At 48.6% G+C, this 22,113-nt stretch overlaps 1 protein-coding gene across 2 annotated transcripts in view; it reads right to left on the bottom strand.

The window, feature by feature from the left end:
- The window catches only part of capzb (capping actin protein of muscle Z-line subunit beta), a 218,120-nt gene that overhangs the window by 146,177 nt on the left and 49,830 nt on the right, over positions 1–22,113 (bottom strand). For both annotated transcript variants that reach the window (XM_072478261.1, XM_072478262.1), the window contains exon 2: positions 1,916–2,005. In XM_072478261.1, the coding sequence (XP_072334362.1) occupies positions 1,916–2,005 (90 nt within the window). The remainder of the gene's footprint in view (positions 1–1,915; positions 2,006–22,113) is intronic.

Below are 22,113 nucleotides of genomic sequence, written 5' to 3'. Positions count from 1 at the left end.
TTGGCCCAGCATCAGAACCTTTTTAGGAGGTCTTGCTCTGGATTTCTACTACCCATTCTGTGAAAATGAATTTCCCGAGTGACTCAGAAAATGACAATGCAGAATTAGGCCATTTGGCCTATTGGGTCTGCAACGACTCTCTGAAAGAGCACCATACCTAGGCCCACTCCCCCGCCATATCCCTTTAACACCGCCTAACCCTTGAACACTAAGGAGCAATTTATCATGGCCAGTCCACCTAACCTGTACATATTTGGACTGTGAGAGGAAACCAGAGCAGCCAGGGGAAATAATTTATTCGTATCCGTGAGATGTCCGTTCAACCTTTTAAACTGAAAGGACTATGTCCTCAAATTTAACCCTTTAAGCACTGGTATCATGTTGTTGCATTTGCACTATACCCCTGCCAAGACCAGTGCACCATTCCTGAAGTTCACTGCCCAAACTGAAGACAGCACATTAGATGGCGTCTGACTGAGTCTCTACCATCTGTTCCTCACTCATGAATTCAAATCCCCCTGTAATGAAGGGCAATGTTCCATTTGCCTTTTTCATTATTAGCCTCAGCAATATTGTTAGCAGGACTACAATAGTCATTTAGCTACCGATAACAGGAGAAAAAGTATTGAGATTGCACCAAAAGCAAAGGTCTGGCAAAGAAGAGGAGGATCATTTTTCAAGGTTGAAATTACCTTTGAAATAATGTGCATGAAGATGACAGATTATCCAAGATATGGAAAATCAGAAGTATTTTGGTTATTTCACTGTGAAGTTACAACTTGATGAAACACAGATGAATGGGTTTCCATAACCGTACTTGTAAAGCCTTTTAAAATTAAATTGAACCTTTGAAAAGTTGATTCATGTGCAATTTGATGAAACAAGGATTTCACAGCAGACACAATTCAATCCAATGGTGAGCAAACAAAAGACATATTTAAGACATACCGCAAAATGAAAATGAGTTCAATATTAATACTAACAAGGTGGTGCAGTGGTTAGCACTGCTGCCTCACAGCACTGAGGACCCGGGTTCGTTCCCGCCCCCTGTCCGTGTGGAGTTTGCACATACACCCCCGTTTGCATGTGGCTCACCCCCACAACGCAAAGATGTGCAGGGTAGGTGAATTGGTCTTGCTAAAATTGCCCCTTAATTGGAAAATAAAGAATCGGGTATTTTAAATTTATTTTAAAAATTAATACTAACAAAACCATTACAGAGTAAAATAAAAATTTTAAATGATGAGAACTCAAAAGAGGAATCGGATACTTCTGCATCACTGAGCAATTAAATATGGCATGTAGCTCCAGTGCTACAATTAGTTTCTGATCACATCAAGTGTGAAAATAGAACTCTCGACTCAACATATTTGGAAATCAAGCAGTTGGACATTGTGGTGGTAATTAGGCAGGAGAAAGCTAGGTTGTTCCAATCTAGACGTTTGGAAAACGGGATTATTGAAGTGTTACACTGAACGTGATCACACCAGGATAACAATGCCAAGTGTTGCAATAAAGTTGCTTATAAATAAAAATAATGCACATAACATTGGAAGTAAACTTGCAGCAGAATAGATTTTATTATAGCTGCAAATCTGGCAAGTTTATTTTGGCAGACAAGTCAGAATCACACAAGTTAATCAGCACTTTTAAAAATCTAATGAAGAATCCAGATCCAAACCTACCTGCCATAACTTGCCTTTCTTTCCCTACACCCAGCCCCACCACAACCCAACCAGACATGCGAACATGCCTGTTGTGTATCTCTGGAATTTTCTGCTTTTATTTCACCTGCATTTGCAGTTCTTCCTTTTTATTTAACATTTACTACTTGCTGGTTGTGCAAGACACATGTAATAGGGACTGGCAGTACTATGCCCAAATCAAGTGGTCGATATTTTCAAACAGTACTTACCAAGTCAATCAGATCACTGAGATTCTTCTCAATTTGCTGAGGAGGAAGGCGCCTCATCAAATCCAAGGCACAATCCAGCTGTTGTTCAGTCTGGGGAAAGGAAGAGATAATGTCAATTAATAATGAAGACAGCATTTATATTGCAAATATAAACATGGAAGAAAAACAATTATTTGCCCATCAAGTTTCATCCAAGCTTGCTCAATCTCCTGCGTGAGGCAACCAACCATAAGCAAAACAATGGAGGTCCAAAAATCCTCCATGAATGTCAAGAGAGAAAATTTCAGGTTACAAAGCAAGTCAGAAAGTTTGAACAATTCCACTCCGATAGATCATCCAGTGTCTCAACAGTACAGTCGATAAAAATGCTTTTAACCACCTGTACCTATCCTTATCACAATTCTGGTCGCCACACTACCAGAAGGATGTGGAGGCTTTGGAGAGGGTGCAGAGGAGGTTTACCAGGATGTTGCCTGGTCTGGAGGGTGTTAGCTATGTGGAGGCGCTGAATAGACTCAGACTATTTTCATTAGAAAGACAGAGGTTGAGGGGTGACATGATAGAGGTCTACAAGATTATGAGAGGCATGGTTAGAGTGGATGGGCAGGCACACTTTCTCAGGGTGGAAGGGTCAGTCACCAGGGGGCATAGGTTTAAGGTCCGTGGGGCAAAGTTAAGAGGGGATGTGCGCGGCAGATTTTTTACGCAGAGGGTGGTGAGTGCCTGGAATGCGTTTGTCAGGGGAGTTGGTGAAGCAGATACATTAACAGCGTTCAAAAGGCATCTTGACAAACACATGGATAGGATGGGTACAGAGGGATATGGCACAAGGAAGTGCTGAGGGTTTTGTCAAAGGTTGGTATCATGACCGGTACAGGCTTGCAGGGCCAAAGGGCCTGCCTGTTCCTGTGTGGTTCTTTGTTTTGTTATCGCTCTCAATTTAATCAAATGTTCATAATTATTCCTATATAGTGCTCCGTCCCTGTTGCAGGGTAAAAAGCTGGAACTGCCTCAACACCACTGTCAGTGCAGCCACACTGCATGTACTGCAGCGGTTCAAGAAGGCAGCTCATCATCATCTTAAGAGTAATTATGGATGGACAACAAGTGCTGGCCACCTCACATCCCATGAATGAATTATAAAAAATAAAATCACAAAAATACAACTGCACTGATACTACTTCAAATTGAATAATTAGTATCAAATATTCATTAAATATTTCATGGGCAGAAGGGATCATAAATACACTGATTATTTTTAATTTATCCTTTTCCATAACTGTGGCCAGGTCATAGAAATGTAGGCAATCTGCAATTATGGCAATTATGCAGTGACTAATACAAGAGAAAAGTAGGGAGATACGATTAAATTTTGAATTGATTTGATTTATTATTGTCACATGTATTAGTATACAGTGAAAAGTATTGTTTCTTGCATGCTGTTCAAACAATGCAAACCGTACATAGGGGAGGAAGGAGAGACTGCAGAATATAATGTTAGTTATAGCAAGGTGTAGAGAAAAGATCAACTTAATACAAGGTAGGTCCATTCAAAAGTCTGATGGCAGTGGGGAAGAAGCTGTTCTTGAGTCGGTTGGTACGCGACCTCAAACTTTGGTATCTTTTTTCTTGACGGAAGAAGGTGGAAGAGAGCATGTCCGGGGTGCTTGGGGTCCTTAATTATGCTGGCTTCCTTTCCGAGGCAGCGGGAATTATAGATAGAGTCAGTGGACGGGAGGCTAGTTTGTGTGATGGATTGAGCTACATTCACGACCTTTTATAGTTTCCTGCGGTCTTGGGCAGAGCAGGATCCATGCCAAGCTGTGATACAACCAGAAAGAATGCTTTCTATGGTGCATCTGTAGAGGTTGGTGAGAATCGTAGCTGACATGCCAAATTTCCTTAGTCTTCTCAGAAAGTAGAGTTGTTGTTGGGGGTTTCTTAACTAGTGCTGGCATGGTTGTTGGTGGTCTGGACACCTAAAAATTTGAAGCTCTCGACCCTTTCTACTTCGTTCCCATTGATGTAGACAGAGACATGTTCTCCACTACGCTTCCTGAAGTCGATGACAATCTCCTTCGTTTTGTTGACATTGAGGGAGAGATTATTGTCGTCGCACCTGTTCACCAGATTTTCTATCTCATTCCTGTACTCTTGTCGCATCATTGTTTGAAATCCGACCCACTACGGTGGTGTCATCAGCAAATTTGAAAATCGAGTTGGAGGGGAATTTGGCCACACAGTCATAGGTGTATAAGGAGTATAGTAGGGGGCTGAGGACACAGCCTTGTGGGGCATCGGTGTTGAGGATGATCGTGGAGGTGGTGTTGTTGCCTATCTTTACTGATTGTGGCCTGTGGGTTAGAAAGTTCAGGATCCAGTCGCAGAGGGAGGAGCCGAGGCCAAGGCCACGGAGTTTGGAGATGAGTTTCGTAGGAATGATGGTGTTGAAGGATAAGCTGTAGTCGATAAATAGGAGTCTGACATAGGTGTCTTTGTTATCTAGGTGTTCCAGGGTAGAGTGCACGGCCATGGAGATGGCGTCTGCTGTGGACCTGTTGCAGCGGTAGGCAAACTGTAGTGGATCAAGGCAATCAAGGAGGCTGGAGTTGATTCGTGCCATGACTAACCTTTCGAAGCACTTCATGATGATGGATGTCAGAGCCACTGGACGATAGTCATTAAGGAACGCTGCTTGGCTTTTTTTTGGTACAGGGATGATGGTTGTCTTCTTGAAGCAGATAGGGACCTCAGACTGTTGAAAAGAGAGGTTGAAGATATCTGCGAATACCCCTGCCAGCTGATCTGCGCAAGGCCCGAATGCTCGTCCGGGTACCCCATCCGGGCCAGTGTCTTTCCGTGGGTTGACCTTCAAGAAGGCTGCTCTGACGTCTGCAATGGTGATCTCAGATACATGTTTATCCGAGGCTTCTGAGGTAGAGGGCTTGCTCTCGCTGACCGCTTGCTCAAAGCGTGCATAGAATGTGTTGAGCTCATCAGGGAGGGGTGCATTGGAGCCGGCGATTTTACATGCCTTCATCTTGTAGCCCGTTATGTCTTGCAGACCTGGTCATAGACAGCGGGGGTCCGTGCAGCTAGCCTGGGACTCAAGCTGTCCGGTACTGTCTTTTGGCATCTTTGATGGATTTCTTTAGATCATATCTGGCTTTCTTGTATAGGTCAGGGTCGCCTGACTTGAACACCTCAGACCAAATTGGGTGACCACAGACAGGAATGTCGGATGTGACCAGGCTCTTCAAACGTATAATCCGCCTTCAAGTGAGCATTTATGGTCCCCATGGATTTGTCTTAGGCAAAGTGTTCGGCAGACTTATTTTAAACAGGAGTAAATGATACAGATAAAGGAATGCAATAGATGTAATAAATACTGTGGATGAGTGACCCACTTTGACTCCACAAAGCCATTCCACTGCCTTCAAGGCACAAATCCAAAGTGCAATGGGACATTTTCCACTTGCCTGGATGTGTGCACACAAGGATGTTAACACCATACAAAACAAAGCAGTTCACATTATCGATAGCCTACACAAAACAAAGATCCAGGTCCACTCCCTTGATCAATGGCACACCAATGTTGCAGTATGTACTATGTATAGCATATATTGGAACAATTCACCAAGTCTTCTTCCATGGCACCTCCCAACCCTGTGGCTTCAATCACCTGGGAGGACAAAGGCAACAGGTACATGGGAACACCAGCACCTTCAAGCTCCCCTCCAAATCCTACGCCATCCAGAGGTGGTTGCAGAGGACCAAACGGGCTTCATCAAGGATGGGTAACTCACTGCGAACATCAGGCAGCTGCTGAATGTAATAATACGTCTCAAAGCCACAGGAAGGACTGTAGGCAATCATGCAGATTCTGAAAGAGTTTGGAACCATCTCGGGTTATTAACTCAACCTGGGCAAAAGTAAGGCATTCCCAGTGGGGAGGGGCAGAACTGGAGGGGTTCCCGTTTAAAATAGCCCAAAATAGATTCCGATACCTGGGGATCCAAATAGCCAAAGACTGGACACAGATCCACAAGTGGAACCTGACTAGCCTGATGGAGGAAGTCAAAAAGGACTGCAAAGGTGGGGCACACACCCACTCTCCCTGGCAGGGAGAGTGCAGACGATCAAAATGAACGTGCTGCTGAGATTCCTCTTCCTATTTAGTGGGGGATTTTCACAGTAACTTCATTAAATACCGATCTCCATCCCCAAAACGTAGACAGCTTAATCATGGCATTTGTGTGGGGGGTAAGAACCCGAGAGTTCCCAAACCAACGCTGCAAAGGAGGAAAATCAAGGGTGGCCGGGCATTACCAAACCTGCAGTACTACTACTGGGCAGCAACCGCAGAGAGAGCGAGGGGATGGATACACAAACCCAATTTGGAGCGGGTGCGGATGGAGGAGTCCTCCTGCAAGGGGACGATCCTCCGGGCCCTAGCTACGGTAACACTCCCACCCCCCTCGACAAAATATATATCTGGCCCAGTGGTAGCGGCTACATTGAAAACGTGGGGCCAACTAAGACAGCACTTCGGGCTGACCAAGATGTCCCCCATGGCTGCCATGTGCGGTAACCACAGATTCCATCCAGCCATGCTAGACACCACCTTTAGGAAATGGAGACAGGCCCGGAGTACACTGACAGTTAGGGACTTCTACATAGGAAACAGACTAGCAACGCTAAATGAACTGACGGAGGAATGGGAATTACCGACAGGACAGGAAATGAGGCACCTACAGATAAAACACTTCTTCTGCAAAGAGACAGAAGGATACCCCTGGGCCCAGAGACCATTCTATTAGAGGACCTGATGAACACAGACAGTAAGGAAGGGGGATTCTGTGGGAAAATATATGGACAGCTACTGGACAGAGCTCGAACACCACTGGACAAGACCAGATGGAAATGGGGAGAAGAATTGGGGACAGAGGTGGGCAGGGGACTCTGGAGCGAAGCACTGAGCAGGGCGCACTCCACCTCCTCCTGCGCAAGGCTCAGCCTCATGCAGTTCAAAGTGGTGCACAAAACGCACCTAACCGGAACCCGAATGAGCAGATTTTTTCTCGGAGGTGGAGGACAAATGTGAACAGTGCACACTCACGTGTTCTGGCCTTGCCCAAACTTGCTGGGTTCTGGACAGCCTTCTCCTAGGCAATTTCCAAGGTTGTGGGTATGAGGGTGAAGCCATGTCCAAATGTGGCAATCTTCTGGGTATCGGATCAGCCGAGCTACACATGGGGAAGAGGGCCGATGCCCTAACTTTCGCTTCCCTAACCGCACGCCGGGGTATCCTGCTCGGCTGACGATCAGCAGCACCAACCACAGCTGCAGACTGGCTAGCAGACCTATCGGAATTTGTCCACCTGGAGAAGATCAAATACACTATCCGAGGGACAGAGGAAGGCTTCCTAATTGGGGCAGTTTGTCAGCCTGTTCCAAAACCTGTTAGAGGCCAGCAACGACGAGTAATAGGGAAACTGGAAAGTTAAGAAAAGAGAGGAAAAAGAAAGAAAGACAAGGAGGAACCGCAGGAATGCACAACCCAGGGGTTGGGGGGGAAAGAGCTGGAGAGGCACAAGAGAAGCAACGTGGGGTGGAGGGGCATCTCCCGCACCCCCCATCCACAAGAGGAACACAGCCGAAGTTAACGGGGGGTGAAAAGGGAGGAGATGGGGGAAACACACCCCGAGACCAAACAGGGAGGGGGGGTAACGGGGAGGACAATACGCCGAGTCAGATGGCGACAGACTGTATATAGATATTACCATTGTTGTTCCTTTTTTTGTCCTGCAAAGTGCTGTTTTAAATGCAAATAGCCAAGAAAAATATTTGTCAAAAGAAAATATGGTGTGAATGTTAGGAAGTTACTCGGGAATACCTTTTCAGTAGTTTAGTGCATCAGTGGTCAACTAAGTAATGTTTGGGGCAGCACGGTGGCGCAGTGGGTTAGCCCTGATGCCTCACGGCGCTGAGGTCCCAGGTTCGAACCCGCCTCTGGGTCACTGTCCGTGTGGAGTTTGCACATTCTCCCCGTGTTTGCGTAGGTTTCGCCCCCACAACCCAAAGATGTGCAGGTTAGGTGGATTGGCCACACTAAATTGTCCCTTAATTGGAAAAAATGAATTGGGTACTCTAAATTTATTTTTAAAAACTAAGTAATGTTTAACCTATGTTGATTTTAGTTTGTTTGTTACTGTAAAAAGTCGATTCATGTGATCTTTCAAATCGGCCACTGGGAAATTCATATCTCTTTTTAAAAGTTGTCAGTCTATATAGGGATAGTAACATCATGTTACATGAAGCATATTAAAAATTTGTAACAGCATAGATAAAAGGTTGGTTAACTGACAGGGAGCAAAGTTATTACTTAATTTGAAGAGTCAGAAATGGTTTACCTTAGGAATAAGTGCTGGGTCTATTTTGTTTAAAGTATAAACAGATGATTCGGCATTGGGCATAGGAGGCACAACATCAAAATGTACTGATAAAGATAGAAAATGTCTGACAAAGTGAAGAGGACTGCAAAGACTTTAAGAGGATAAGAACAGATTAGCAGAATGGAGAGACTGCAAATCCAAGTTAAAACAAAGTATTCTCAGGAAATGCATTTTGGAAGGAATATAAACAGAATTATTTTGTAAAAAGATATTTAATTTTCAGTTACTCTTATTGTGACAAGAGTCAGAGAAAATAGACAATGATACAACAAAACTCTTGGACATATGATGAGAAATAATGGTCTTATTTCACTGCATATTATAAAAATATAGTATATTCTTCTATATGCATTCTCCACAAAATGGCTACTCCTGTTCCCAACGCCGGTCAATAAACACTGGCTAACAGGAGACCACAAGGATAAACAGACATATCAGAGTAATACATCTGATGGTTCAGATTACATTAAGTGGCAATAAGTTGTCTGTCAAAAACCTTTGCATTTGAAGCCTCAAAACAAACTTTAAAACTGATTGAGCAACAAACACAATCTCTGGAATGCTAAACGTGCCATCGCCTGTAGTACAGCAATGACGCAGACATGATCTGTTCCAGGTGTGCAACTGAATCTTGATCCCAACAGAAAAAGTGGATCATTTAGATAAACATAATTATTTAGGACATTCCGTGCTCTTTAAGTTGAGCCCTGGATTGAACAAAATTGAAAAATGTAATGGATAATAACTGTCCTGGGGCATAGCTGTAGTTATCTAATTTATTTCCTGTCCCACAAGTAATTTCATCCATAAATCTCATTATATTCTCTGTCCAAACAAACTTCAGTTGAATTCTTCATCAGTAAAAAGTGCCAATGCAAGCTGAACCATGCCCACAGACTATGAGGATGAATCAAAATCCAAACAATATGTTTCCGAATAATATGATTTTTTTTTTAATACATAGAAAAGTAGGAAGCAAACATTTCAGGCATCTCCTCTACATGAGAGCCAGGTAGGAGCAGGAGGAAGTCATATATATATCAAGATATTGATTAATAAACTGATAATGTAGTTAACGAAAAGCAAAGTTTGTCCCAATTAAATGTACTGCAGCTGGTAATGTTTGCTCTGAGCTGATACAAATCAGTGGTACAGGTCATCACAGAATAAAATCTTATACCGTATTGTGACATAGTTGCCGTGAATACGAAAATCAGGAAGCTTTGTGGTAAACTGCTTTGTCTACGAATACTAAATAGCCATATATAAACTACGAAATAGTCAGTTTAAACAAATTAAGATCCAACTCCAGAAACTGCACTAGCCTACACAACTGTTGCCATTGTTGCAGCTAGAAAGCTGCATCAACCACAAGCCATCTGAAAGGAAATCTTAAACCTAGATTTGTGCCCGAGGGAAAGAATTATAGTCAAGACTTGCTTATACATGCAAAACAATATGCAGTTTTTCAAGTTTTAATTTTGTTCATTTTTCTAACCTATTTCATATGCAGGCCTCGCCAGCTGTATCGCAGCAGGACCAACTGAATTTTGCTTAAAACTATTTTCACCCATTTTCAAAGCCATATAGAGGCTTTGACTTGCTTCCTGAACGTCCCGTTCTGAGCCACAAGTAGCAGTCACAGCCTCTTCACAGTTTGTAGCAGGTGGTACTTTCTACAGAACAAATGCAAGTACAAGGCACGTAGCACTGGAGCAATCACTCACACCATTTGGTCTAAAAGTTGTACCTAGATTTTAAATATATAGACATTTGCTACTTTTCCAGAGATTCAGATGATGTGGATTGTAAAAACAACCAAGTTTTGATTTCTAACCACAATGTTTGTAATAAAGCCAATCACAATACCAGTGCAAACCTCAAGTATTGTTTAAATAGACCTCCAGAAAACCATATTAGCCATGACTGAACAATGCATAAAAGAGCATTTTAAACAAATCAACAGGTCAATTGAAACATGATCCCTAACCAAACAAGGGGGGGGGGGGGGGGTGCTCACTCATTAATGTTTCTTCTGAAAAAAATCACAGCACAATATCATACAATTGGAGTTTACAATTGTATCTGCAACATGTCGGCCTCCACCTCTAAATTCTTATTACCTTCTCAGAAACTGAAAACTTGCATTTCCAGTTAACACAGAAATTTAACACCAAATCCATTTGAGTCAATCTTTTGCACCTGCATTAGAAGTATTTTTTCAGTTGATTTTAGCCAGCACAATTGAGCTGTAGTAAAATACAACCACAAAAATAATTTTTACAATTCTAACTTTTGTGGGGTAGTTTTAATAAAACTCAGCAAAACTAGCAATTATATGGGAATTGGAGGACTGCATACGTACAAGTACAAATCCTAACATCGCAGCAATATAGCAAAACTTTTCTGCAGGTAGAAATTATGGGGAAGCTTCATGAAGGGGCAATGAAGCCATGTATAGTATTAAGCGGGGAGCTGAGGAAAAATTGGGTGCTTGAAGACAGAAAGGAGTCCATACAAATGAATATATAAAATATTTTATTCATTCACAGGATGTGTGTGTCACTATTGTGCATCACTAATTCCCTTGAGATGATAGTGGCGAACCACCTTTTTGAATCAGTGGTTTGTACGGGAAATGTACTCATTGCTCTTGGGGAGAAATTTCCAGGACTTTGATCCAGCAACAAGGAATAAATGACAACATATTTTCAGGTCAGGATAGTGAGAGACGTGCAGCACAGTGACACATTGCTGCCTCATGGTGTCACGGTCCCAGGTTCGATCCCAGTTCTGGGTCACTGTCCGTGTGAAGTTTGCACATTCTCCCTGTGTTTGCTTGGGTTTCGCCCCCACAACCCAAAGATGTGCAGGCTAGGTGGATTGGGCACACTAAATTGGCTCTTAATTGGAAAAAAATAATTGGGTCCCGAAGGTCGGCCGGCGTGGGTCCCGAAGGACGGCCGGCGTGGGTCCCGAAGGTCAGCCGGCGTGGGTCCCGAAGGTCAGCCGGCGTGGGTCCCGAAGGTCAGCCGGCGTGGGTCCCGAAGGTCGGCCAGCGTGGGTCCCGAAGGTCGGCCAGCGTGGGTCCCGAAGGTCGGCCAGCGTGGGTCCCGAAGGTCGGCCAGCGTGGGTCCCGAAGGTCGGCCAGCGTGGGTCCCGAAGGTCGGCCAGCGTGGGTCCCGAAGGTCGGCCAGCGTGGGTCCCGAAGGTCGGCCAGCGTGGGTCCCGAAGGTCGGCCAGCGTGGGTCCCGAAGGTCGGCCAGCGTGGGTCCCGAAGGTCGGCCAGCGTGGGTCCCGAAGGTCGGCCAGCGTGGGTCCCGAAGGTCGGCCAGCGTGGGTCCCGAAGGTTGGCTGGTTGGTAAAAATGGGTCCCCGGAAAAAAAGTTTGAAGAACACTGTTCTAGGCAATCGAGGTGTTGGTTTCTTTGTTTTTCAATGTATTTTATTCCAAACACGTATCAAAGCAGGTTACAGCAAATAAACATCCCGGGAAACATACTTCCCAACAATCAACTGTACAGTCTGTACAGATTTTTCTCCTTTTTCACCCTCACAGAGAGATCTGGGCGTTCAGGTCCACAGATCCTTAAATGTGGCAGCACAGGTAGAAATGGGGGTAAAGAAAGCATATGACATTCTTGCCTTCATAGGACGGGGTATAGAGTATAAAAGCTCGAAAATTATGTTAATTATATAGAACATTGGTTCGGCCACATTTGGAATACTGTGTCCAATTTTGGTCCCCATACTACCAGAAGGACGTGGAGGCATAAGAGAGCGTACAGAAAAGGTTTACCAGGATGTTGTCTGGTATGGAGGATATTAGCTAGGAGGAGAGATTGAATAAACTGGGATTGTTCTCCCTAAAGAGATGGAGGCTGAGGGGCGACCTGATATAAATTGATAAAATTCTTAGGGTATAGATAGGGTGAATGGTTGGAGGCTTTTTCCCAGGGCGGAATTTAAAATTACAAGGGGGCACAAGTTCAAGGTGAGGGGGGACAGGTTCAGTGGAGATGTGTGAGGAAAGTATTTTTTACACAGAGGGTGGTGGTGGCTTGGAATGCACTGCCAAGTGAGGAGGTTGAGGCAGATATGTCAGCGACCTTTAAGACTTATCTGGATAGGCACATGAACAGACAGGATATAGAAGGATACAGGCGGTTGGTCTAGATAGAACAAGTGATCGGCGCAGGCTTGGCGGGCTGAAGGGCTTGTTCCTGTGCTGTATTGGGTTCTTTGTTGTTCTAAGACCCGAAAGACATGCTTGTTAGGTGACTTCGACATCCTGAATTCTCCCTCATTGTACCTGAACAGGCGCCAGAGTGTGGCGACTGGGGGATTTTCACGGTAACTTCATTGCAGTGTTAATATAAGCCTATTTGTGACATTAATAAAAGATTATTATAAAATGTGTAGCCAGACTTCCGGTTGCGGCGATGCGGAGCTAAGCTGCACGTTTCGGCAGCTCCCGCGACAACGGACTTTTGGGCTTTCCAGAGGAGCCCCAACGGAACTTTTTTGATTTGATCCCGTGTGGGAAGGTGCAGTAAGGTCCCCCCTTACGGTATATGACCGAGATCAGCGGTGGAGCGGCGAGAAAAGAGGCTCTGGAGCAGCTGCAAAAACGAGGGGGAAAAAGCAAGATGGCGGAGATCGAGCAGCATGGGGGCCGGACCAGCAGGAGTTCCTTAATTGCTGTGTGGAGGAGCTTAAAAAGGAGGTGCTGGCGCCAATGCTGTTGGCGATCGAGGGGCTGAAGGAGACCCAGAAGACCCAGGCGATGGAGCTTTGTGAGGTGAAAGATAAAATGAATGATAACGAGGACGAGATCCTCGGCCTGGCGGTAAAAATGGAGGCGCACGGGGCGGTGCACAGGAGGTGGGACGAGAGAATAGAGGTCCTGGAGAACAGGTCGAGGTGGAAGAACCGCCGGATTCTGGGTCTTCCCGAAGGAGTGGAGGGATCTGATGCCGGGGCGTATGTGAGTACGATTCTCCATTCGCTGATGGGAGCAGAGGCCTCTCCGACCCCCCTGGAGTTGGAAGGGGCTCACGGGGTCCTGGCGAGGAGACCCAAGGCTGATGAGCCGCCAAGGTCGATAGTGGCAAGTTTCCATCGCTTCGCGGATAAAGAAAGTGTGCTGAAATGGGCCAAGAAGGTGCGGAGCAGTAGATGGGAGAACACGGTGATCCGAGCGCGGAGGTGGCAAGGAGGAGAGCTGGCTTCAACCGGGCCAAGACGGAGCTGCATAAAAAAAGTCAGGTTCGGCATGCTGCAGCCTGCGCGACTGTGGGTCACTTATCAGGACCGACACCATTATTTTGAAACGCCAGAAGAGGCTTGGCCCTTTATTCAGACTGAAAACTGGACTCGAACTGAGGGGATGTGGTTGTGGGGGGAGATGTTGGTTGCATATGGGGTTGTAAATAGGGGTAAAGAATATTTCATGGGTGGGATGATCGATGGGGATGTGGGTAGAGTTCTGGTTAAAATTCCTTTTTTCTTTTCTGTAGACGAGATGATGATGATGGGGAATGTGGGCGTCGGTGCTGGAGGGAGGTGAGACTCGGGGATGAGGGAACTGGGATAATGGCCGCAACAGGAGCTGCGCCACAGGGGGCGGGGCTGGTTCAGGAAAGCGCAGGCTTTTTCTTGCGCTAAAAGGGGGGGGGGGGGAATGGAGGAAGGTAAGGAGGGGGACAGACTCCCACACGGGGAGATCAACGGGAAGGCGGGGGAAGCCGGGGTCAGCAGAAGTCAGCTGACTCACGGAAGTAATATGGGGGGAGCAAAAGAGCTAGATGTGGACGCGCACCTAAAGGGACTGAAGGCAGACGTGGTCATGCTTCAGGAGACACATCTGAAGGTGGCAGATCAGGTCAGGTTAAGGAAGGGATGGGTAGGACAGGTGTTCCATTCGGGGCTGGATGCGAAGAATAGAGGGGTGGCACTACTGGTGGGAAAGCGGGTGTCGTTTGAGGCCAAGAACATAGTAGCGGACAAGGGAGGCCGATATGTGATGGTGAGTGGTAGGTTGCAGGGGACGGAGGTGGTACTGGTGAATGTATATGTCCCGAACTGGGACGATACTGGATTTATGAAACGGATGTTGGGGCGTATTCCAGACCTGGAGGTGGGGAGCTTGATAATGGGTGGGGATTTTAACACGGTGCTGGACCCAGCATTAGATCGCTCCAGATCTAGGACGGGGAAGAGGTCGGCTGCGGCCAAGGTGCTTAGGGGGTTTATGGACCAGATGGAGACCAGATGTAGATCCGTGGAGATTTGCCAGGCCTTTGGCCAGAGAATTTTCTTTTTTCTCCCACGTACATAAGGTCTACTCCAGGATAGATTTTTTTGTTCTGGGCAGGGCATTGATCCCGAAAGTGGAGGGAACGGAGTATTCGGCCATAGCCATTTCAGACCATGCCCTGCATTGGGTGGAGCTAGAGCTGGAGGAGGAGAGGGACCAACGCCCTTTGTGGAGGTTGGATGTGGGACTGCTGGCAGACGAGGGAGGGTGCGGGGGTGTATCGAAAGGTACCTGGAGGCCGACGACAACAGGGAGGTGCAGGTGGGAGTCGTATGGGAGGCGCTGAAGGCGGTGGTCAGGGGAGAGTTAATCTCCATCAGGGCTCATAGGGTGAAGAGAGAGGGCAGGGAAAGGGAGAGGTTAGTGGGGGAGATTTTAAGGGTGGACAGGAGCTATGCAGAGGCTCCTGATGAGGGACTACTCAGGGAGAGACGAAGTCTCCAGACGGAGTTCGACCTGTTGACCACAGGGCAGGCAGAGGCACAGTGGAGGAAGGCACAGGGGGCGATATAAATATGGGGAGAAGGAGAGTCGGATGCTGGCACATCAGCTCCGTAAGAGGATGGCAGCGAGGGAAATAGGTGGAGTCAAAGATGGCAGGGGAACTACGGTGCGGAGTGCGGGGAAAGTGAATGAGGCATTCAAGGCCTTTTACGAGGAGCTGTATAGGTCCCAGCCCCCAGGGGGAAAAGAGGGGATGCGGCGATTCTTGGACCAATTGAGGTTCCCAAGGGTGGAGGAGCAGGAGGTGGCTGCTTTGGGGGCGCCAATTGGGGTGGAGGAGCTGGTTAAAGGACTGGGGAGCATGCAGGCAGGGAAGGCCCTGGGGCCGGATGGGTTCCCGGTGGAGTTTTATAGGAAGTTTGTAGACCTGTTAGTCCGGTTGCTGGTAAGGACCTTCAATGAAGCAAGGGAGGGGGGTCCCTGCCCCCGACAATGTCGGAGGCGACGATCTCTTTGATCTTGAAGCGGGATAAAACCCACTGCAATGTGGGTCGTATAGACCGATCTCGCTCCTTAACGTAGATGCTAAGTTGCTGGCAAAAATGTCGGCCATGAGGATTGAGGACTGTGTCCCGGGGGTGATCCACGAGGACCAGACAGGATTCGTAAAGGGTAGGCAGTTAAATACTAATGTGCAAAGGCTCCTAAATGTGATAATGATGCCATCGGTGGAGGGAGAAGCGGAGATAGTGACAGCCATGGACGCGGAGAAGGCCTTTGATCGGGTAGAGTGGGAGTATCTCTGGGAAGTGTTGAGAAGGTTTGGGTTCGGGGGAGGGTTTATTAGTTGGGTTAAGCTCCTGTATAAAGCCCCAGTGGCGAGTGTGGTCACGAACCGGCGGAGGTCGGAGCATTTCCAGCTGTATCGAGGGACGAGGCAGGGCTGCCCCCTATCCCCTCTGCTGTTTGCATTAGCAATTGAACCTTTGGCCATTGCGTTAAGGGAGTCGGGGAAATGGAAGGGGGTGGTTCGAGGGGGAGGGGAACATAGAGTGTCGCTGTACGCAGACGCCCTGTTGCTGTACGTGGCGGATCCAGTGGAGGGGATGGTTGAGGTAATGCAGATCCTACGGGGGTTTGGAGACTTTTCGGGCTATAAGCTCAATGTGGGAAAGAGTGAGCTCTTTGTGATCCATCCGGGGGACCAGGGAAGAGGGATAGACGACCTACTGTTGAGGAGGGCGGAAAGGAGCTTTCGATACTTGGGGATTCAGGTAGCTAGGAGCTGGGGGGCACTGCATAAACTTAATTTGACGGGCTGGTGGAACAGATGGAGGAGGATTTTAAAAGGTGGGACATGTTGCCACTCTCGCTGGCGGGTAAGGTACAGTCGGTTAAAATGGTGGTCCTCCCGAGGTTTCTTTTTGTATTCCAATGCCTCCCAATTGTGATTACGAAGGCCTTCTTTAAGAGGGTGAGCAGGAGCATTATGGGATTTGTGTGGGCGAGCAAGACAAACCGAGGGTAGGGAGGGGGTTCCTGGAATGTGGCAGAGACAGAGGAGGGTTGGCATTGCCGAATTTGGGTGGGTACTATTGGGCAGCCTTTACGTGGCAATGATGCGTAAGTGGGTGATGGAGGGAGAGGGGGCGGCGTGGAAGAGGTTGGAAATGGCGTCCTGCAAAGGAACAAGCCTGGGGGCGCTGGTGACGGCACCGCTGCCGCTCTCGCCGACAAGGTACACCACGAGTCCAGTGGTGGCGGCAACGCTAAAGATCTGGGGGCAGTGGAGACGGCACAGGGGTGCGACGGGAGCCTCGGTGTGGCCCCCTTTCAGAGACAACCATCGGTTTGTCGCAGGAAGGATGGATTGGGGGTTTCAGAGCTGGCATCGGGCAGGGATTAGAAGAATGGGGGACATGTTCATTGACGGGACGTTTGCGAGCCTAGGGGCGCTGGAGGAGAAGTTTGGGCTACCCCCGGGGATCGCTTTCAGGTACATGCAAGTGAGGGCGTTTGTGAGGCGGCAGGTGAGGGAATTTCCGCTACTCCCGGCACAGGGGATTCAAGATAGGGTGATTTTGGGCGTATTGGTCGGAGAGGGCAAGGTGTCGGCGATATACCAGGAGATGAAAGAAGAGGCTTTGGTAGAGGAGCTGAAGGGTAAATGGGAAGAGGAGTTGGGGGAGGAGATTGAGGAGGGGCTATGGGCTGATGCCCTAAGTAGGGTTAATTCCTCTTCCTCGTGTGCCAGGCTTAGCCTGATACAATTTAAGGTGGTTCATAGAGCGCATATAACGGGGGCGAGGCTGAGTAGGTTCTTTGGGGTGGAGGACAGATGTGGGAGGTGCTCAGGAAGTCCGGCGAACACTTCCGGGTGCGGCTATGCCGAGCTAGGTCGCATATTCGGCAGCTCCTGCTTGGAACGGACTTTTGGGCTCTTTTACAGGGCCCCCACGGCATTTGTTTGACATTTCCCGGTGTGGGAAGAAGGCTGCAATATTCCCCCGACAGTGTCCCCCAGGAAGGGTATATCTCTGGGTTCCCAGACACGGCAGAAACATTAAAAGATTTGGCTGCAACTGCAGGATAAACAGGGCCTCTTCCAGCATGCAGGCGGGGGAAGGGCAAGCTTAAAGCTGCAAGCTGACCTGAGGGCCTGTATCAAAGGTGAATTCTAGCAGCAGAGGGAACAACTGCGAAAAGACCTCATCAAGGCCACTGAAGGGACTTCCGGTTGCGGTGATACCTAGCTAGCCGCACGCTTCGGCGGCTCCAGCTCCGACGGACCTTCGGGCTCTTTTAAGAGCCCCAACGGGGAATTTTTCGACGACGCAACCCGGTGTGGGGTGTGTGAGAAGGGAGTCCCTCCCAAACGAAGGAGGAAAAAACCGGCAGCGGCGGCGGCTGCAGCGCGAGGAATCGTCGACCAAAGGGTCAGAAAGAGAGAAGTACAAGATGGCGGCGGAGAAAGCGCAGGCGACATGGGGGCCCGAGCAGGATGAAATTGTGAGACGGTGCTTGGAGCTGCTGAAGAGGGAGGTGCTGACCCCGTTGCTACAGGCAATTGAGGGGCTCAAGGAGACATTAAAGACCCAGGAGACAGAGCTCCGCGTGGTGGAGCAGAAGGTGACAGATATTGAGGACGAGATCCTGGGCCTGGCGGTTAAGACACAGACGCACGAGGCACTTCATAAAAAGTGTACTGAAAGGATCGAAGCCCTAGAAAATGGAGCGCGAAGGAAGAACCTTCGGATACTGGGTCTCCCTGAGGGTGTGGAAGGAGTGGACTGTGGAGCGTACGCAAGTACGATGCTGAGCTCACTGATGGGTGCTGAGGCCCCTATGGGCCCCTTGGAGGTGGAGTGGGCAAATCGGATTCCGGCGAGAAGACCAAAAGCGGGAGAACCACCCAGGGCGATAATTGTGCGATTTTACCGCCTTAAGGATAGAGAAGAGGTCCTGAGATGGGCTAAAAAGGTGCGGAGTAGCAGATGGGAGAATGCAGTGGTACGGGTATACCAGGATTGGAGTGCGGAGGTGGCGAGAAGGAGGGCGAGCTTCAACCGAGCCAAAGAGGTGTTGCATAAAAGGAAGGTGAAGTTCGGGATGCTGCAGCCGGCAAGACTATGGGTCACGAATCAGGAGAGACACCATTATTTTGAGACGGCGAAGGAAGCATGGACCTTCATCAAAGAAGAGAAATTGGATCGGAACTGAGGGACTGATGCTGCAGGAAATGTTATTGTTAATGTTATGGTTGAAGTTAATTGAGAAGTAAATTGGGAAGGGGGGAGACATTGGGGAAATGTGGGCGCCGGTGAGGGGGGAAAGACGGGACATAGTTGGAGAATGGGGAAGGGGAGGGGGAGGGGAAAGAGTGCTGCGCCATAAGAGGCGGGTCAGGTAAAGGGATGTTCCCGCGCCAGAAAGAATAAGGCGGGAAGACAGGCGCAAGGCGGATGGGAGTTCCCCACATGGGGGGGGGCGAGGAGTGAGCAGGAGTAGCCGGGGTCAGTTGAAGTCAGCTGACTTACGGAAGTAATATGGGGGGAGCAATTATGCTAGAAAGAGATCTAGCGGGGAGGGGGGGAGGGAGGGGGGGGGGGGACAACTGGGTTGCTGCTGCGGAAATCCAAAAGGAAATGGCTAAAGAGTGGGTGGGCGGGGATGGTGTGCGACACTGGGGGAGCTAGCGGGAGCGCGGAGGCGGGATATGGGACTGGCCTAGAGAAGGTAATGGCTAGTCGACACGGGAGGGGGGCAGGTAGCCCCCTAGTGAGGCTGATCACGTGGAACGTGAGAGGCCTGAACGGACCGATAAAAAGGGCCCGAGTGCTCGCGCATTTGAAAGGACTAAGGGCAGACTTGGTTATGCTCCAAGAGACGCACCTAAAGGTGGCGGACCAAGTTAGGCTAAGGAAAGGATGGGTGGGACAGGTGTTCCACTCAGGACTGGACGCAAAGAATAGAGGGGTGGCCATTTTGGTGGGGAAACGGGTAGCATTTGAAGCAAAGAACATCGTAGCAGATAGCGGAGGTAGATATGTAATGGTGAGTGGCAGGCTGGAGGGAATGGAGGTCGTGTTGGTTAATGTGTATGCCCCAAACTGGGACGATGCGGGATTTATGAGACGGATGCTGGGGCGTATACCGGACCTGGAGGTAGGAAACTTGATTTTAGGAGGGGACTTTATTACGGTGCTGGACCCGGGGCTAGATAGATCCAGCTCAAGGACCGGAAGAAGGCCGGCAGCGGCCAAGGTACTTAAGGGGTTTATGGACCAAATGGGGGGAGTGGATCCATGGCGATTTCTTAGACCTAGGGCTAGGGAGTTTTCCTTCTTCTCCCATGTCCATAAAGTGTACTCCCGGATAGATTTTTTTGTTTTGGGAAGGTCGTTGATCTCTAGGGTGGAAGAAGCTGAGTACTCAGCCATAGCGGTTTCGGATCATGCCCCACATTGGGTGGACCTGGAATTAGGAGAGGAAAGGGAGCAGAGAACACTTGGCGATTAGATGTGGGACTGATGGCGGATGAGGGAGTGTGTGCAAGAGTGCGGGGGTGTATTGAGAGATACCTGGAGGTCAATGACGACGGCGAGGTCCCTGTGGGAGTGGTATGGGAAGCACTAAAAGCGGTGGTCAGAGGAGAGCTGATCTCCATTGGGGCCCACAAAAGGAAAACAGAGGCCAAGGAAAGGGAAAGATTACTGGGGGAGATTTTAAGGGTGGATAGGGAATTTGCAGAGACCCCGGAGGAGGAATTGTACAGGGAGAGGAGACGACTCCAGACGGAATTTGACCTTCTGACCACCAGAAAGGCGGAGGTACTGTGGAGGAAGGCACAGGGGAGGAGGTATGAATATGGGGAAAAGGCTGTTGGCTCATCAATTGCGAAAGAGGGCAGCAGCGAGGGAGATAGGAGGAATTAGAGATGAAAAGGGAGACACGGTGCGAAGGGCAGGAAAGATAAATGAGGTGTTCAAGACCTTCTATGAGGAACTGTATAGGTCTCAACCCCCAGAGGGAGAGGAGGGGATGCGGCAGTTCCTGGACCAATTGAGGTTCCCGAAAGTGGAGGAGCGGGGGGTGGTAGGCCTGGGGGCACCGATTGGGGTGGACGAGGTTATTAAGGGACTGGGAAGCATGCAAGCAGGGAAGGCCCCAGGACCAGACGGGTTCCCGGTGGAGTATTACAGAAAATATGTGGACTTGTTGGCCCCGTTGATGGTGAGGACGTTCAATGAGGCCAGGAAAGGGGGGACTCTACCCCCGACGATGTCGGAGGCGACGATATCGTTAATTTTGAAGAGGGATAAAGATCCGTTGCAGTGCGGGTCCTATAGACCCATTTCATTATTGAACGTGGACGCCAAATTGTTGGCAAAGGTACTGGCATCGAGGATAGAGGACTGTGTCCCGGGGGTGGTGCACGAAGACCAGACAGGGTTCGTAAAAGGGAGACAACTGAATGTTAACGTGCGACGACTATTAGGGGTGATAATGATGCCCCCAGTGGAGGGGGAGGCAGAGATAGTGGCGGCAATGGACGCAGAGAAGGCATTTGATAGGGTGGAGTGGGAGTATTTATGGGAAGTGTTAAGGAGGTTTGGGTTTGGGAACGGGTTTATTAGCTGGGTTAGACTTCTTTATGGGGCTCCAACAGCAAGCGTAGTTACAGGTCGACATAGATCGGAGTATTTCCGACTATAGAGGGGAACAAGACAGGGATGCCCGCTGTCTCCATTGTTGTTCGCGTTGGCAATTGAACCTCTGGCCATGGCGTTGAGAGACTCCAGGAAATGGAGAGGGGTGATTAGAGGGGGAGAAGAACACCGAGTCTCGTTATACGCGGATGACCTATTGTTATACGTGTCGGACCCAGCGGGGGGGGGATGATAGAGATTATGCAAATTTTGAGGGGGTTCGGGGATTTCTCGGGGTATAGGCTAAACATGGGGAAGAGTGAATTATTTGTGATACATCCAGGGGACCAGAGTAGAGAGATAGAAGGCTTGCCTCTAAGGAAAGTGGAAAGAAACTTCCGATACCTGGGGATTCAGATCGCTAGGAGCTGGGGAACCTTGCACATACTTAATCTGACACGGTTGGTAGAACAAATGGAGGAGGACTTCAAGAGGTGGGACATGCAGCCTCTATCGCTGGCGGGCAGGGTGCAAGCAATTAAGATGATGGTCCTCCCGAGGTTCTTATTTGTATTTCAATGTCTCCCTATACTAATCACCAAGACCTTTTTAATAAAATAGACAGGAGCATCACGAGCTTTGTGTGGGCAGGGAAAGTTCCGAGAGTAAGGAGGGGGTTCCTTCAGCGTAGTAGGGACAGAGGAGGATTGGCACTACCGAACTTGGGCGATTACTATTGGGCCGCCAATGTGGCAATGATACGTAAATGGATGATGGAGGGCGAGGGAGCGGCGTGGAAAAGACTGGAGAGAAAGTCCTGTAAAGGGACGA

Source organism: Scyliorhinus torazame, chromosome 16 (genome assembly GCF_047496885.1).
Source record: "Scyliorhinus torazame isolate Kashiwa2021f chromosome 16, sScyTor2.1, whole genome shotgun sequence".
Lineage (NCBI taxonomy): Eukaryota > Metazoa > Chordata > Chondrichthyes > Carcharhiniformes > Scyliorhinidae > Scyliorhinus > Scyliorhinus torazame.
Note: the sequence above shows the minus strand (reverse complement) of the source record. Positions and strands in the feature narration are given on the sequence as shown.